General features: G+C 39.2%; 1 protein-coding gene across 1 annotated transcript; it reads right to left on the bottom strand.

The window, feature by feature from the left end:
- Positions 1 to 3,356: 3,356 nt before the first annotated feature.
- Positions 3,357 to 16,371, bottom strand: LOC140116633 (pancreatic secretory granule membrane major glycoprotein GP2-like). Its single transcript, XM_072133107.1, has 11 exons — positions 16,246 to 16,371; positions 13,795 to 13,815; positions 12,051 to 12,233; positions 11,386 to 11,487; positions 10,162 to 10,382; positions 9,020 to 9,174; positions 8,631 to 8,873; positions 6,704 to 6,860; positions 6,536 to 6,599; positions 6,220 to 6,249; positions 3,357 to 3,993 (listed from the first exon to the last, which is right to left on the bottom strand). Exons 1-11 carry the CDS (start codon positions 16,292 to 16,294, stop codon positions 3,929 to 3,931), a joined length of 1,290 nt encoding a protein of 429 aa, XP_071989208.1. The 5' UTR covers positions 16,295 to 16,371; the 3' UTR covers positions 3,357 to 3,928.
- Positions 16,372 to 18,287: the final 1,916 nt, after the last annotated feature.

Below are 18,287 nucleotides of genomic sequence, written 5' to 3'. Positions count from 1 at the left end.
AAGGAAGTATAAGTAAGGCTGAGTTTAAATAGGAAGTTCTATCAAGGAAGGGGGTGAAGCAAAACCAGGGAAACAGGAACTGGGAACTAAAAGATCAAAAACTAGGCCAAGGATCAGCACTGGAACTGTCCAAAGAGCTACATAGCTCAGTTGGTAGAGCTGCAGCCTGGGACACTGGAGTCCACTGTTTCAAGTCCTGACAGCTACTGGTGGTGGTGTCCAGGGCCGCAACTGCCATGAGGAGCGATGAAGTCCCCTGATGTTGGAGGCAGGTTGCTGACCCCTTTTAGTGGTGGCATATCACCGCCGGTAGTACAGACTCACCAATGGCTGGCAAGTCCGAATTACCTGAAAAATCAATTACATCAGCGTCTGTGTAACTACACAGGAGCCACGGCTGCTGGTGGGAATAAAAGAGGGCACTGTGGGGGAGCACCGGGGCTGGAGCCTGAAGGTGAGTACAAGGCTTTGTATTACAGAAGAGGCTGTGCGCACTGGGGGAGGCTGTGCAATGCTGGAGGGAGGCTGTGTATACTGTGTGCTACAGGTGGTGGTGTGGTTCTATCCACTGTCTGCGGTATGTAGGGGCTGGATTTTTATAAAACTGGGTGGCCTTATATGTATGTATGTGGGGGCTGTTATGATTAAATTAGGGTACCCAATAAATTGTGTGTGCTGTATATGCTATTATTTATTCGGGGGACTATATAAAGGATGTTTTATGTGGTGAATAGTTTGTTCAGTCATGTTTTGAGAATAATATATATTAGGAACTCGCTCCATCATACTGTAAGTGACTGTGGTATGTTGAGTGGCACAGTGTGGAGTTGTGCTGCATGGAGCAGAAGACTGTGTATTCAGCAGAGAAAAACCGGTCGGGAGAAATCGTAAAGAAGTCCTCTTCCTGATTAGGTGTCACTAATGTCTGTGTCACTGACTACTAGTGTGTAAGGTAGCCCCATCGGCGGCGGAAAGGAGGCAGCATTTTTAAGTTTAGCCTCAGGCAGCAAAAAGGCTAGAATCAGCCATGCGATACTATACAGCAGACCCAGATTGATTGTTTCCTTTTCCCCTGATGAAGGTAGCGGATTGAATCTTGCTCCAGAAATTCATCCAGCTCTGTGGATGAGTTTGGGCGGGAGTCAATTTGTGGGCATGACATGGTCAAGTTTACTAGACATAAGGGCCCTCTAGAGATAGTCCATTATTATTGGACTTAAACCCAATTCTTCTGACCTTCTGTCTGCTGGTACACTGTCTTGCATATGGTTTATATGGTTACACCTATGTACTGTATTTATGGCCATCCAGCCATGATTGTCATTTTTGTTCTTGTTTTTCCGGTATGGAATGCTGACGGCGTGTTAAGTCTCATTTTAAGGTTTACTTATTAAAATTATGTTTTATATTATTACAGCACTTTCTGTCTATAATTGGTAAATGCTCTAGCCTTGGTTCTTTATACAGTTTTGGAGGATCATGAATACTTGACTTGACCACAGATCTGTGGCTTCGCAGATGAGGGTGTGCAGCTGCAGGAAGGAGCATGCTGAATACGCGCTGGTAGGCAGGTTCAACACAGGCCACTGGGGCCTTTGCTCCCGCTCCATGCCCCAGTAGGCTCTGCTGATCATTTGCATAAATATAAGAGAAGATTTTTATCTGCTTCTGCCAAATAAAAAGATTAGACAGGGACACTATAGGAATAAGGTAGATAGTAGCAACCTACCCTCGGATATACCTTATTTCCCCATCAGAGTCCAACCTGTCTCCATCAGTCTTGCTGTACACAATTTCAGTTGCCCCTGGATCCGACCCTGTAACTTCAGACTTAGGGTCGGGTCGCCATCTTGGATTTCTGTGTGAGATCATGCAGATGAGATTTCTGTGCCTTGTGCCTGTAGCCACGCCCCCTGCAGTCCTAGCATCGGAGCTCAGAGACACAGACACTGGGGGTCATTTACTAAGGGCCCGAATCGCGTTTTTAGGCGGGTTACCCAAATTATTTCGTTCTGCGCCGATTTTCCCTGAATTGCCCCAGGTTTTTGGCGCAGACGATCGTATTGTGGCGCATCGGCGCTGGTGTGCATGCGACGGAAATCGGGGGCGTGCCAGAACGAAAACCCGACAGATTCAGAGAAACTGCCGCATTTAAAAAAAAAGTGTAGTTGGACACGCACTTACCTGCACCTGGCCCGGCTTGGTGTACTTCAGTGCATTCCGATGAACTTCAGCGCAGCAAAGACACCTGGTGGACATCGAAGGAACTGCCTTAGTGAATCACCAGAAGACCCGAATCATCCCCACAGAACGCGCCCTGGATGGCGAATGGACCGGGTAAGTAAATCTGCCCCACTGATTCACTTCCTGGCAGGAGATTGTGAGGAGAGACAAGCTGCAAACTACAAGGAGATAAGTGATCCGGGGGAAGGGGAATGCAGGCACATACCTGTGAGACTGAGAACAGAGATGTAGCAGAGCTGACTCTGTAATAGGCATCTAATGGATCTAATGCATCTTTGATCCGTCTCATCTCTCTCTGTGTCAGTCTGTTAGTACAATGTCAGAAGCCAGATGAAAGTGCATATACACCTTGTACCCCAATAATCTAACCACATTGTCACCTCACAAAACTAGATGAGTCATAATTTGCATGCTAGAAAGGCCCCGCCCACACCCTGGGATTTTGCACTGAGCATCATAGAGAGTGATAGGAGCTAAAAAAGCAATAAAACTGAGTAACATTGTAAAGCAAGGGGTTAAAGTGATCTTTATTGTGTTAACATCACTAGGGGATTGAGATGTGAGTTTTTTCTTTCATAGGAAAACCCCTAAAAATCTACCACCAGGATGAATGATTGTTAACCAATCACAATGACTTATTAGTCTGTGCCCCCTCTGCCAGGATCTGCTCTTCTTTTAGCTTCTTATGCTCTGGTTTGTTTTTGTTTTTTTTTAAAGGCTTTTAAAATTCTGCTAATGAGCCCAAGAAGCTCCAGGCTTCGAAGGTGTTAAAATTTACTGGAAGACAAAAAGAAAATCATGGGACTGATATCAGATTTTTGGGGGATCAATTACAGGTTACCTGATATATTTATCGTATGGGATGCCCTAAAAGTGTACTTAAAAGGTGTACTAGTTAAGAAATATAATTTTATTAGAGTAGGTTTTAGGCAGCAAGAAAAAGTTATAAGAAATGAGATGATATTAAAGCAAACTGAATTTGTGAAGTTAACTTTCAATGTCAATAAGGAAAAAATGATAACAGCACAGGATAAACAGAAAGCTTGCATATAAATAAAGGCCCAGAAAAAATCTTTTTCAGTGGCCTAAAAATCTCCTAGAAAAAGGGAAAACCAGGTAAATTATCCTTTATTGTGTATCCTCACCATCGTAGGTGCAGAATCAGTAGTATATGAAGTCATAAAGGAGAGGTAGTTACATACCAAGGAGATATTTTGGAACTATTTAGACAATTTGATTCAAGGCAAAGATCAGTCAAAAAACAAGTAAACACACTAAGGTATTAGAAGTCATGAGATCAAAATAAACAGGCTATATCTACATTATGCACTTTATTTTCTACAGTTATATGATACAAAGATCAGTAACACATGCACCAGTAAGATCATATGTTAAAATATATTTATTTTATTAACTGTGAGAGCTAACAAACAAGTTATTTATGAAGAAACCTAATATGCTATCAAAGACTCTTAGCACAATATGGAGCATTTACATTATAAGTTTACATTATAAGTTGTCTGGCAACAGATTTGTGTGAATTTAAAGGAGCCATGTCATAGTCTAGTGTGGATGAATAATTGTAGGAAGATCGATAAAATAAATTAAGTCCCTGAGTATAAAGAATTAGTTACAAATTAATCTCAATATCTCTTTCTTCCATATCTCACTGAATTGGATATTCTCAGAAGAGCTTAATGGACAGATATGCCAGCAGGGAGCTCACCAGCATGGCCCAGGAGGATACAACTGTATGGATTAAACAGAAAAGAATTCCATTACTTGTGCGTTAATATGCTTTGCATACTATGAGAATATACTAGATTGTGGCTGAATTATGCTTTCTAGGCCCATTCAGATACAAAAAACTTATTTTTTACCAGATGCTGAAGCCATGTAAGTAGTTAGACGACTTGTCAACCTAAATAATCCCTCTAGGAGCTGCTTACTTCCTAGCCCTACCCCAGTAATAGTAGTGTTGAATCGCTAGCTTTATCGGAACATACCGATAAAGCTAGAACACACTACACTACATAGCCACCCAAACGCCGGACCAAACTTACAGCAGCCCGGCGTATTCATGAGGGGGTAGTCCGAGGAGGTGGTAACTGCCACATGAAGACTGGCAGTAACTACCGGCATATAGTGTGGGAGGGGCGGTCCGGGTGATAAGCTAAGTAGAGGGGAGCGCTTAGGATCGCCCCCTCATGAATGGGCAGCTATGTAGTGCAGTGTTTGCTAGCTTTACCGGTATGTTCTGATAAAGCTAGCGATTTAACACTGCTATTACTGGGGTAGGGCTAGGGAGCTGCTTACTTTAGTAAGCAGCTCCTACAGAGATTATTTAGGGTGACAGGTCCTCTTTAAGTTCAGTTTTGTATTACAAAACTTCGGTGTACTGTCAACAAGGGACAGATTTTTGCTGTAGTCTGTACAAGTAACTTACTACTTCAGTGAGTTACTGTACAAGTAACTTACTACTATCAAGATGAGGAGGACTATAAGTAAGCATGTTTACTGTACTTGGTTTCCTTTAATTATTTTGGACATACCACCTGGCTAGTCCCGTTTGCTGTGCTCTCTCTTTGTGTATCCATAGATAACCAAATAAAAGTAAATCCAAGCACTCCGTATGGGTTTTTGATGCCAGAAAGTGATATTTTATTTACACAGAAGTGATCAAAAGGTGTGACGTTTCGACCTACACTCAGGTCTTTGTCAAGCACGATCAGGATGGAGATCAGGGCTTGGCTGGCTGTGCTGGCGAGCATCAGGTATTGACACTATGGGGGTCATTTACTAAGGGCCCGATTCGCGTTTTCCCGACGTGTTACCCGAATATTTCCGATTTGCGCCGCTTGTACATGAATTGCCCCGGGTTTTTGGCGCACGCGATCGGATTGTGGCGCATCGGGGCCGGCATGCGCGCGACAGAAATCGGGGGGGCGTGGCCGAACGAAAACCCGACGTATTCGGAAAAACCGCCGCATTTAAAAACCGAAAATGTGTCGCTTGGGGAGCGCTCACCTTCACCTTCTATGGGATGGTGCATTCCGGGGCGTTAAGATTATTTTTGGCGCTGCAGCGCCACCTGGTGGACGGCGGAGGAACTACCATCTTAAATCCCAGCCGGACCCGAATCCTGTGCAGAGAACGCGCCGCTGGATCGCGAATGGGCCGGGTAAGTAAATGTGCCCCTATGTGTCTGTAGGCAGATATTATTGGGGTGGGAACCCTAATCCTCAACAGCACCCAACATCGATGTGCGACCGCACAAATTAGATATCCATAGATAACACTATTTGTATTTTTTTTTATAAAACTCCATTGCCTGCATGTTAGTGCATTTTTATGTATAATAAGAGCAAGATGAGAATGTATCATCTTCACGCTATAAATCAGGAAAGCTAATAATTCAATGGATCATATTTTAGACTTCTTATAAAACATGAACAGTAATTTAAAGGGAACCTTTTATCAGGAATTGGTCTAATAAGACACAGTTTTTTGTCAAATGTAACACCATCTAGTTTTTGTTTGTTTTATGGTCCAGTGTGATGACATCATCCAGAAAATCAAGTTTGAAGTTAGATGTAAATTGGTTGTCAACACTAGAGTCAAGGTGGGGAGCTGAACGCCTTGTCCTTTGTGATTGACTTAATGCATCGGACTTCAGGAGAACTATTTAGTGATGTCTCTAGATACAAGACCATCAATTACAGTGAAGGGGGCTTTCTGAGAAGGAGAAAGCTTGACTTAAAATCACTGCCTTCTTGACTTTATAGAACCAATTTACATCTCACTTCAAAGTTGATTTACTAGATGACGCCACCGCACTGGGTCATGAAAGAAACATGATCTGGAAGGTGTTCAGCTGCTTGGCAACATACTGCAAGTGGTTTATTAGGTCAATTTCTGCTGATAGGTTCCCTTTAACTAAACGATTATATTTTTACATCAATATATTAGTCATACCTGTGTTAGATGCTGAGCTACTGTAGTCATCTGAAATATAAGAGGGAACATTAACATGCAAAATATACTCATGTGTGACATGTATTTTGTATCCATTAGCTATATTTTACTATTACGGTAGCTGTGAAATGCAGTGCATGAAGGGAAACTGTAGCATGGGATGCAGTCCTATGTAATTTCATTCTCAAAATTGTATGCATCTGCATTTCATTTACATCCACTGTTAGTTTAGGCCACACACACTACTGTACATTAAAAAAAATAAAGCTGCAGGACGGATAATATCCTTAACAAGGCTATCAAAAATCTAACTCACCTAAGAAATTCAATGGGATTTGTAATGTTGCTGCTCCATCCTCACTGCTACGTGCAGCGTTACACTGTAACACAAAAAGCATGGCTATTGTTATTTTCTGTATGGCTGGATAATATATCAGTAGATAATATGAATAGAAGATCTAGTAAATGAGAAACCTCTTCTTACCCCAGTACATGTGTTATTCTTGTCACACAGTCGAACATCACATGTAATGTAGACTAAAGGTTGTCCTTGAAATGCAAATGAACTAAATCTAATTCGGGACTGTAGAGTTACTCCATTCTCCTGCACCTCTGCTGTTACTCCCTGATTTGCAGGACACCTATGAGATGAATGAACACGTTTACCACATTTATTATGGCATTGGATAGATGAGTTAAATTGAATGGTGATACTAATTCAGCACAAGGAAAATAATAATATCCACATTTAACATTAAAAAAGAATGAAAAGAAATGGAGACCTCATAGTAGAAGGAACCAGGGCTGACGTCTGGGCAAATGGCGGAGCCCACAGCTACCAGAAGGCGCTCACCTAGGCAGCTCAGCAGATGAAATGGAGTGGCACATGCCTTCAGGAAAAGGAGCAACTGACTACAGCCTGGCAGTGCCGGGGGGTGTCACTTGGGGAAGGGCTTATATTGGGTTTAGGAACACTGACGCTGACTCTCTGTGAAGTGGGAAGCGCTGCCGGCGCTTGCTACCTGGGAGAGGACTTGAAGCAGTAACTTCTGCCCTAGAATGTACCTCGCCCAGAAGTAGCAACAGAAGAGGAGAGCAGAAGCCCTGGACCTGCATGAGGTGATGAGGTACCTCTCATTATTTGCCAGCCACATTGAATCATAAAACTATGTATATAGTTTATACAGGCGGTCCCCTACTTAAGAACACCCGACTTACATACGACCCCTATTTACAAACGGACCTCTGGATATTGGTAATTTATTGTACTTTAGTTCTAGGCTACACTGATCAGCTGTAACAGTTATCAGAGGCGTCTGTAATGAAGATTTAGTGTTAATATTAATACTTATGACAACCCAACATTTTTAAAATCCAATTGTCACAGAGACCAAAAAAGTTCTGGCTGGGATTACAATGATAAAATATACAGTTCCGACTTACATACAAATTCAACTTAAGAACAAACCTACAGACCCTATCTTGTATGTAACCCGGGGACTGCCTGTATACAGCTCTTCATAGTTTTAGTACGTACAGCCCCTTCCCATGGTTTATAAAATTAATTAGTATAATTAATTCATTGGGGAGTCTGCATATACTAAAACTTTAAGGGGCTGTATATAATTAACCCTTAGTGTTCCCTAACCTACTATTACTATGCAGTAATAGTACATCATAGAGCTGATGCTGTTTAGGTACATCACCAAAGCTGAACCGATAAACCAAAAAAGAAGCATTGTGGCGGCACCATGCAAACAAAGTAAAACAATGGGTGCAGGTCTTCTAACGGGTCTGACGAGGATCCCAAACATTGAGAATGCCTTGATTGAACAGGCGAAACGTCGCTTCACTGTGGTGGAATAAAGAAACTTGATATTTTCATTTTATGTAGTGCTGCTTCACTATTGATCGATACCAAAGCTGAACCGGTATCCCGAAATACAGGGTGTCAGCTATCACTCACAGTTGACATCCTTGTGCAACTCCAATCTTGGGTGTTAAATGCCCACAAGTAGCCCACATGTAGCATTTTAGGGGAGTCTATAGAGAATACTCGTAATGTCCTGACCTATGCGATTGTATAGCTCGACACTGCTTAATACCCTGCAATACATCAGTACTGCAGGGTATTATACTGAACAAGCAAAGAATATGTTTTCATATTTGGTGTCTTTAGTTTCTGCATTTTTCATGCCACCACATGAGTTCACTGGAGTTGGCCCTGGTAGCAACTAGTATAGCTTTGTTGTCTATAAAGCTTTACTCTGTAGTTTCTTTGCTATGTATGTAAGCTTACTATGCTCAAAAGGTATCTCTTGTGACGTTAATGTCTGCTGGCAATAATTTAATGCATTTTTGTAGTTCTGTAATCTAATGTAAAGTAAAAGCAAATTAATAAAATAGCTTACCCTCCGCTCACAATTGCCACTTTGTTTACATTGTTTACATTATTATCAGGTGTAGCATAACAGTTTTCTACCCTCAGAACAAATTTGCTTGAATCCATGATATCTGCGTATATTCCAAGATACACATTTGATCCAACTGGAACATCCTGATCCTGTTGTACTGGTGAAGTGTATTGAGCATCCCAATATGCTGCCATTGTGGTTTCTGCTATTCCTTGCCCACTCACTGAGATGTTGACAGTGCTGTGAATGAAAAATGTAAATAGAGCTTATATATTGCAGCTTGTATACAGCAGTTCATGGCAGTGACTCAACAAGACAATAATCTGAAAACTATCAGATTTTTTAAATGGATCTGAGGTTCAATAAAGTACAGTTCATATTGTTACCTTAGTGTAGGATGGAGTGAAGCTGCCAGAACTGTCTGCATGGTTAGATTGTAAGAGCAGGAGAAAGAAATATTGGCAGGGTTGACAGTAATAAGGCTTTTGTTCTGAATTCCAATGTAGAGCATATTGTTATAATAAATTTTCGAAGAATCAGTCTGAAATTTAAATATATTGAAAAAATCAAGATAACTTTTTTTGCAAATATATTCATTAACAGCTTTGACTGTTTTGCAACTTTTTGAGGAATCCTGAAAAGTAAGACAGTGGGGTAGGCAGTACTGAAAGCTATCCACTGAAATTTTCCTAAAAGACATCTACCACCAGCACTAAGGATTGTAAAACAAGCACACTGACATACTGGTGTGTGCCCCCTCTGGCAGGATCTGCTATTCTTTTAGCTTCTTATGCCTTGGATTTTACAAAAAAGGCTTTTAAAATTATGCAAATGAGCCTGAGAGGCTCCCCGCTCCAGGTGTGAAAAATTTACTGGAAGACAAAATGAAAATCATGGGACTTATATCACAATTTTGGGGGATTAATTATAGGACACCTGATATATTTATGGTCTGGGATGTCGTAGAAGTGTACTTAAAAGGTGTACTATTTAAGGAAATTAATTTTATTAGAGTAAGTTTTAGGCAGCAAGAAAAATTAATAAGAAATGAGAGGATATTAAAGCAAACTGAATTAGCAAAGATATTAATGTTAATAAGTAGAAAATGATAACAGCATAGCATAAACATGAAGCTTGCATGAAAATAAAGGCCCAGAGGGGCCACACTCCAGTATGTCGGTTCACTTGGTTTATAATCTTTCATACAGGTGGTAGATGGCAGCACATAAAAGTGCACCAATTTTGGAAACCAATAGATGGACTTCATTGAGCCTTTAAGCAGGACCACATGACTCAATTAACAAAGAGTTATTTCATGGCAATAATTAAGTGCATATTGGCAGTTCTACACACTTGGATTTTCAGTCCATATGTCATCCTATTTCAAAATTGTAGAGTGTGAATTTTAATTTTGGTTTTGGTAATAAATGAAATAGTAGAATTTTCATGGATCATCCATTTTCATGGATTATTTTTCAAACTTAAATTAGTAGCAATGCCTTTTACAAGACCAAGTAGAAATGCTTACCGTCACTATATTACCGCACCAGTCTGTCTCTGGAAGGGCCTGGATAGTCTGCATAGTGAGGCCACCAATAACTTCAGTGTATATGTTTCTACAGGCATCGGAATTGTTGTTTAGTTGGAAAGTTGTGGTATCAAATCCAAAAGATTCAAGTAAGCATTTACTCAGGGAAATGGTCATTAATTTTGAGTCACATTTTACAGTTGGAGAAATTGATGATACACCTAAAAAGAATAATTTGTATATTAGAACAGTAAAAATGTAACAAGTTCTCTAAAATATGTTCAAAAAAGAAGTTGGCCTATCTGATCTTGAGAGCTAAGGCAGGAAAGAACAGGTGAAAAATTTGACAATTTATATGAAACCAATTGATTTCAGTGAAATCCACCAACAATTTAACATGAAAGAGAAAATCCTGATTCATCCTTGAGCATATCCATGTCCTTATAATAAAAGGCATGCACCAAATTCCCTGCCAATTATAGTAACTTTGAAATCAATGATTATGAACACTTTGTGGATCGTAATGGGAGAAGCTAAATCCACAGATAATGTTTATTACATGTAGATTCAGATTTAGATCCGTATTTCAGTGTGTATTTAGATTATATTCTCTGCATCTTGTAAGCAAAAGAACTTGTACAAACTAAGATTCATTTATTTTGTGAAATATTTAACCTTTTATTGACGTCTATGTTGCAATAAGGCTCATGGACCGAGCCATAGAAGACAGGTGTCTGTTCCATTATATAGGCACCAAATTGCAGAGCACAAATCTGTAACAAATCTGCATTTTGATTTTTTTCCAGAAACCCAGTACATTGCACTTAATATTTAATGGCTCCACTAGTAAGTACAGTTTGTTCTGCAGATAACAAGCCCTCATACAGCTTTGTAAACTATAAATTAAAAAAGTTATGACTTTTGGAAGGAGGGAAGTAAAAACCAAAACACAAAAATGGTGTGACATTAAAAGGTTAGGTTTTAACAAGTGAGTTAAACTGAGTGCACCACTATATGCGTGTTTTGCATGTGCAGGGTGCACAATATTAATAAAGACTGTGCACCAGTCTTCATTGATCTGACGGACTCTGCATAGTTTGCCTCACTAATAGTAAATGTGGGCCATTGTATTAAAATATGTGTGAAGAAACACCAAAAAACCAATAGAAAAGCAGCAAAAAGCTTTTTAAATATCAGTCGTTAAACATTTTTGAGGACACTTACTTAATCCACTGTAGACCGTAGTGTTACAGGTACAGGTTGCTACGTTATTAACATTCGTGCATATTTCATCACTCAGACAGGAGGGATTGCAGATCAGTGTATCTGTAACAAGAAACAAACAATATAGTATACAGGCAGTCCCCAAGTTAGTACAAGATGGGTTTGTTCTTAAGTTGAATTTATATGTAAGTCGGAACACATATGTTGTAAGTGTAACTCCTGACCAAAAAATGTTTTTGTACTTGTGACAGTTACATTTTCAAAATTTTGGGTTGCCATGAGAAAAAGAATTAACAATAATGCTTCATAGCAGACTCCATACAGCTCATCTTTAAAACCTGGGGCTAAGGTACAGTAAATTAGCAGCGTCCACGCAGCTTCACCAGAAGTAACAGTTGACAGACACAACCAGGAATCATCTGTAGGTTGGGTGTCCTTAAATCTGACTGTCTGTACAGAGCAAAAGCTATTACATATACAGGATTGTTTGTTTTACAGATTAAATTTATTTCAACTTAAAAATATTTTTGTGCTTTTTAATGTTCTAATTATTACGGCTTACAAAAAGTGGACATAACATATACATGAATAGATATGAAAGAAAGATATACAAGTCCATTAAAGAGGTCACAAAGAAATATATTTCAAGCCAGGTCTTATGTTACCTGTACAGCAATTGTCTGTTGAAGACCAAAAGTAACCTGAAGGGCAACAAATGTTGGTTCCCACACTAGCACACTCAGAGTTGGGAACACAAGGCGTTACTAGGTCGTAGTTGCATGAACATCCATTATCTGATGTACAGCTACCTCCTCCACAGGTACTGCATTGGGGAGGATTACTACCACCTAGGAAAGAAGAATATTTGAATAATTGTAAGTTATCCATGTAAGATTATATCATGCAGGAATAGCAACCCAAAGTATAATGTAAAATAGTTCAGTCTAAACTTTGATCTATAGATAGGCAATAAAACAGTCCCCACAGAAGGAACACGTAAGACTACCATGTAAAATCATCTTACAACAGGGGCATAACTAGAAGAGGTTGGGTCCCGTACCAAACTTCTGCATTCTCTTTTTAAAATAATATACTTATTTGTACACACACATGTACATGTTTATACAATCACACACATTTATACAATTATGTATACAGACACATTTTTATAGATACATACACATATAAGTTCTATAGTTATACACACATTTTACATGTATAGATTCAGACGCACATATTTATGCACTATATACATTTATACACTCATACATAAAGTATATACACATACCATATACATATACGATATGTAAACATCCATACATTTATACACACATACAGTATATGCATATCAAATATGCAGACATACTTTATAGTATAACATTATAAACACATATATAGTATATATACATCATGTACATACAGACATACAGTTTAAACACAATATGCACACATACTACATGCACATACATATAGAATATACACACATAAATACAGTATATAGACATCATACACACATATACAAACATACATATGGTATATACAGCCCATGCACATGCATACAGCATATACATACATATACAGCATACACACACCGTAAACACACATACAGAATATACATACACATACATTTGTACATCCAAAAACACATGTACAGTATATCCTTACTGTCAAGCAGGGGAGTCCCAGATCTGACTTCATGAATCCCAATAGCTGCTGACAACATGGGGGAAGTAGAAGAGATTCCTAGTCCTGCCGTTCTACTGTCCACTCCCTTAATATTTATGATCTGAGCTGTGTACTGTGGCAGATGTGCACTGTTATATGTGTATTATGTAGTAAAATGTGCAGCATAACATGTATATAACACTGCTCATCCTCCACTCTGTAGTGTGGCAGGTCAGGTGGCAAGGCCCCCTGACACTAGGTCCTGTAGCAGCTACTATGGCTGCTACCCCTGTAGTTACGCCCTTTCTTATCATCGTATTATCATTTGGAGGTCCATGATACAGCATGTTAGTAATGTTCATTGTACACCAAGCACACTTTCATGCTGGTGTGTGCCCCCCTTGTAGCTTCCTATGCCCTTGTTTTTGAAGAAAAAGGAGGCTTTACGAATTATGCAAATGAGCCTGAGCTCCAAGGCTCCATTAACACTTAATGGATAATTGCACTTACTTGCATAATTACATTTCTTTTTCTTTTTCTTTTTTTTTTTTTTTTAAACTAGGGCATAAGAAGCTAAAATAAGAGCAGATCCTGCCAGAGGAGGAACACAACATCATGTAAGTAGTGGTGGTAGATTTCCTTTACATATATGTATAAATTGTTTTTCCATAAGATTGATTCATGATAATACATGATAAAGAGTAACTATTTATTCTATAAACTAATAGATAAACAAGTACTTACTGTAGCACGTATATGTCTCTCCTGTGTAAAGGGAAAACAATATTAAAATCAATATATATTGGATATAAAGAATGTGAAACAGATCTAATCTGGTCACAAACATTTCATCACATTATCAAGTAAAAAACAATTTATATAACTCTGTGACTAGTAATTAGAATTCCATTTAATATTAGGGTCCATTCATACGCAGTATGCCCGCCGTGCAGGCATACCGCCGTGTGCTGGAGAGGAGGAGGAGGTGACCCCTCCTCCCTCCATAGAGAATAGCGGCGCACGGCCGCACACACGCCAAAAGATGGAGCTTGCTCTATCTTTTTGCGGTGTGCGGGCCGGATCGGTGCCACACATGTGTGGCACCGTATCTGCGCCACGCCGCTATTGCCATCTATGGGGACGTACATGCGGCCGCAAATTTGCGGCCGCATGTATGTCCCCGCAGACGGCCATGTGAATGTGCCCTTAATCCTATGTAAAACTAATTTCATTAAACCGAGAGGGGTCAATTTGTCATTAACCAGGTATCTTTCATCTTGTATGAACTTTCGCTGCTTTGCAATAGTGGTTTAGCCAACTTGATAAATGAGGTTTTATTATAAGCACCCTACAGTGGTAAATGAAGTCTCAATGTCTGGAATAAAATTGAGACTTTTTGTCAAAAAGTTGTGAATCCGCTCCAGATGTTAAAGCAGTCACATAAAAAGTTGAAGTTTATAAATATTTCTAGCACATCTGCATAAATTGAGGGTAACATAGTGAATATAGTGAAAGATGCAGTTGGCTGGCAAAATGTTTGAGACATTCAATTAACAGAAAACTGATTTACTTGCAGTGACACATCCTCCCAATAGTTTTATGAATATTGTCAGTTTAGAGATTAAAGTTGCAAAATACTGTTTAGCATATCAAGTATATTCACAATCTAAAAAGGCTTTTATGATTTGTGGGCTCACACAACAAACTTATTTTACAGGATTTATTCAATGTAGATTGTAGACATGATCTTAGTGAATAGCGGCACAGTGCATTGACTTCGGACAATGCACTTTTGGGAACTCCCAGGGACCAGGTAAGTAAATGTGCCCCATTATGTTGAGGGGAAGAAGGGCTGAAGGTATGCAAACATAAATCCCTCTAACACTTCTGGATGCAATGAAGAATGTATGTGAACCAAGATCTGTATTCAGATCTTGGACATTGACATTGTAGATAGCTGATGAATGGGATTAAAGGGATTGGCCATTTTATTTAATGTTTGATGTAATATGTGTGGGGCAGACTATTAGGTAATTTAACAATATACATCTATTAAAAGTTCTGCACAATTTCTTGAAATGTAAAGTAAAGCCTTTGATTCAGTAATGTCTTTTACCTCATCAGCTTTCAACCCTGTCCATAAAAAGAGAAGGAGGGTCATGTGATCTCTAAATGTCACTCACCAATCTCTGTTTCAGGACCTTAAGAATGCATTCCTGACTACTATGATAAGGTCCTGAAAGGTAGATTGGTAATGGACAGCTAGAGATCACATGAACCTCCATCACCAGCCATTTTAAGGACAGGAATGACAGCTGGTGAATTAAAATACATTTCTAAACCAAGTGTTTTGCAGAACCTTTAAATAGATCTATTTTAGTGAGATACCTAATATCCTTTCCCCCCAAGTTGCAAAAAACTTGAAGTCAAGTGGCCAACTCCTTTAAGGTGTGTTTCTCAGAATGATATAGGACATGCATATGTGGCATATTAGGTGGATATGTTCCTTTTGGAGAGATGGGAATACCCATTGAAAATAGTTGTTATTTATTGACCACTCCTCCTAACATTGTAGGTTTTCCTACCAACGGTTGACCTACTGTATACCAGGCTGATATGCTGGTATCTTCCCTGAGAGCTTTGTGTCTGTTATTATCAACATATGCTCATCACTTCCATACAGATAACATGTGTAGATCAGGAGATTCCCCTGACCAATCACAGCTATGGCTAGTAGGCAGATCCGTCAATTTGCTGGATTGGCTGCATGGCCGTCAATACGGCAAATGTCCAGGTTGTGTGGGATGAATCAGAACCCCAAACCAATTTGGGTCTGCTTATCTCTACACTGTATGCATCAAACAAAATCTACAACTATGAGTATGAACTTGTCTATAACCATAGGAGATAATTTCTTATTTTTATGTACTAATGGAATAATACAAAAATAGTTTAGAGATGAATGGAAACAGTGTAACGAAATAGAAAATTTGTTTTTTTGTATGTACAGGAAAACTGTTTTATGTGTTATAGCCTTAGATGGAAAGCTTCATTAAAGATGACTAGACACTATTTGTATAATACTTAGTGCAAGTTAATGAGCTATACATGTCTGTCATAAATATACATGCAACACAGAGGAAACAGAATAATAACCTGCTAACCAAGTGTTAAATCATTTCTACAGAAACATACCTTTCTGTATGAATACAGCTACAAGCACTAGGACATAGAGGGGTAGCATGTTGGGTTGAGGGGTCTTCTTGCTGGATATCTTATGAGACACAATTTCTGTTAGGTAAAACCTTCAGTGATTTCATGCATTATATAGGGAGATGTGGGAGGTGAGCTCCATTGAGTGGGCAAGTTGATTGACATCTGAATGGACCAAATATGTAAGGAAAAATGATACTTTAAGAAAGGTGCAGCGTGTTTTCTTAGTATAAAAAAACATGCACGTCAAAATACATTTGCGGATGTGATGAGAGAATAGGTAATGCTAGGGTCAGGATAGCTACTAAAATAACTTACAAAGTAAATATCTTCAAGAAAACATTCACAAAAACTAAAAGACATCATTTGTTAGATCCTTACTAAGCGTGAAAGAGCTTTTTGTCAAAGGAGTATAAAAAGGTGTAGCCATTAGCAGCAGATACACCGATAAATATAGGTGTAATCAGTGTTCTATAATGCAATAGAAGCAAATAAGTAAAGTATTCGGCCCCCTGGAACTTTTCTACCTTTTGCCACCTAAACATATAAAATTGTAATTTTTTTTGGTGAAGAATCAACAACAAGTGGGACACAATTGTGAAGTGGAATGAAATGTATTAGATATTTTAATCTTTTGTAAAAAAAAAATATATATTATTCGCCCCCTTTACTTTTAGTGCACCAAACTCACTCCAGAAGTTCAGTGAGGATCTCTGAATGATCCAATATTGTCCTAAATGACTGATGATGATACATATAACCCACCTGTGTGTAATCAAGTCTTCGTATAAATACACGCTCTGTGATAGAGTCTCAGGGTGCTGTTTAAGGGCTCTTTCCCATTGGCATTGTTTTTCACGTGCGTGGTTCCACGATTTCCATGGATGCCTCATTCAGTCATTGATTTATATGGGTGTTTTCACATTGTGGTTTATTTAATAAGGGTCGCGGAACGCACTTTTGTTAGACTGTTCTCTGGTTTCGGGATTTGCGCAGTTTTAACAGGTATTTAACAGGGGTTTGGGCTGGATTTTTGTCTCTTGTGTCACTTTCATGCGACAGAAATGGGTGGGGGGGGCGCGCTGGATGATCCGGCTGCTCCGGAATTTAAGATTCAAATTGTGTCGCAAGACAATACACTTACATACACCAAGAAGGTGAACTCTGGCGGACCTGAGCGAGGAAGCGTCACCTGACGGATATCGGGCGCAAGATCTTAGGGAATCGCAGCAGAGTGCATTATGGGTGGAAAATGTACTTTCTGTGAACAGATAAGTAAATGTGCCCCATTGGCTGATCCATTGAAAAAATTATGAAACATGTCCTATTTTTTTCACGGATGCGGATCACGGAAGGAAATAGAAGTCTACAGGTCCGCAAACAAAACAAATGCAACATCCCATTTTTCACTGATGAGGCTGAAAGACCAGGTGTGATGTTGCAAAGCAATGTTAAACGTTCAGTTTTTTTGTGGACACGAAACGGAAGAAAAACACGGAATTAGACACAACAGAGACAAACCAACGGATGCAGAACTCAAGCGGAGCACCAACGCCAATGTGAAAGGGCCCTAAAGAGCAGGGAGCATCATAAAGGTACACACCAGGCAGGTCCATATATTGTTGTGGAGAAGTTTAACCCCTTAACGCTGAAGCCACTTTTCACCTTCCTGACATGGCCCATTTTTTTAAAATCTGCCCTGTGTCACTACAAGTGGTTATAACTTTGGAACGCTTTAACATATTCAAGTGATTTTAAAATTGTTTTCTCGTGACACTTTGTACTTCATCTTAGTTGAAAAATTTTGGTGATATGTTTTGCATTTATTTATGAGAAAATCAGATATTTGGTGAAAATTTGGAAAAATTCTTGATTTTCGAACTTCAAAATGTTCTACTTTTTCATAACCGCAAAAAACGTAATAAATAACATTCACTAAATGTCTAATTTATGTGGACATGGTTTTTTATGTATACTCTTATTTTTGTAGGATGTTATGGGCCTTTCAACGTTAGGTGCGATTC

Source organism: Engystomops pustulosus, chromosome 2 (genome assembly GCF_040894005.1).
Source record: "Engystomops pustulosus chromosome 2, aEngPut4.maternal, whole genome shotgun sequence".
Lineage (NCBI taxonomy): Eukaryota > Metazoa > Chordata > Amphibia > Anura > Leptodactylidae > Engystomops > Engystomops pustulosus.
This window is presented reverse-complemented; position numbering and strand designations above follow the sequence as displayed.

Bases quoted from the DNA above. Each gene is read 5' to 3' on its own strand.
- LOC140116633 (XM_072133107.1), bottom strand. From the start codon at position 16,294: ATGCTACCCCTCTATGTCCTAGTGCTTGTAGCTGTATTCATACAGAAA. The intron at 10,383-11,385 runs GTAAGTGTCCTC...TATTCTTTTTAG, and splicing joins TACGGTCTACAGTGGATTAA to GTGTATCATCAATTTCTCCA. The intron at 8,874-9,019 runs GTAACAATATGA...TTTCATTCACAG, and splicing joins TCACTCCATCCTACACTAAG to CACTGTCAACATCTCAGTGA.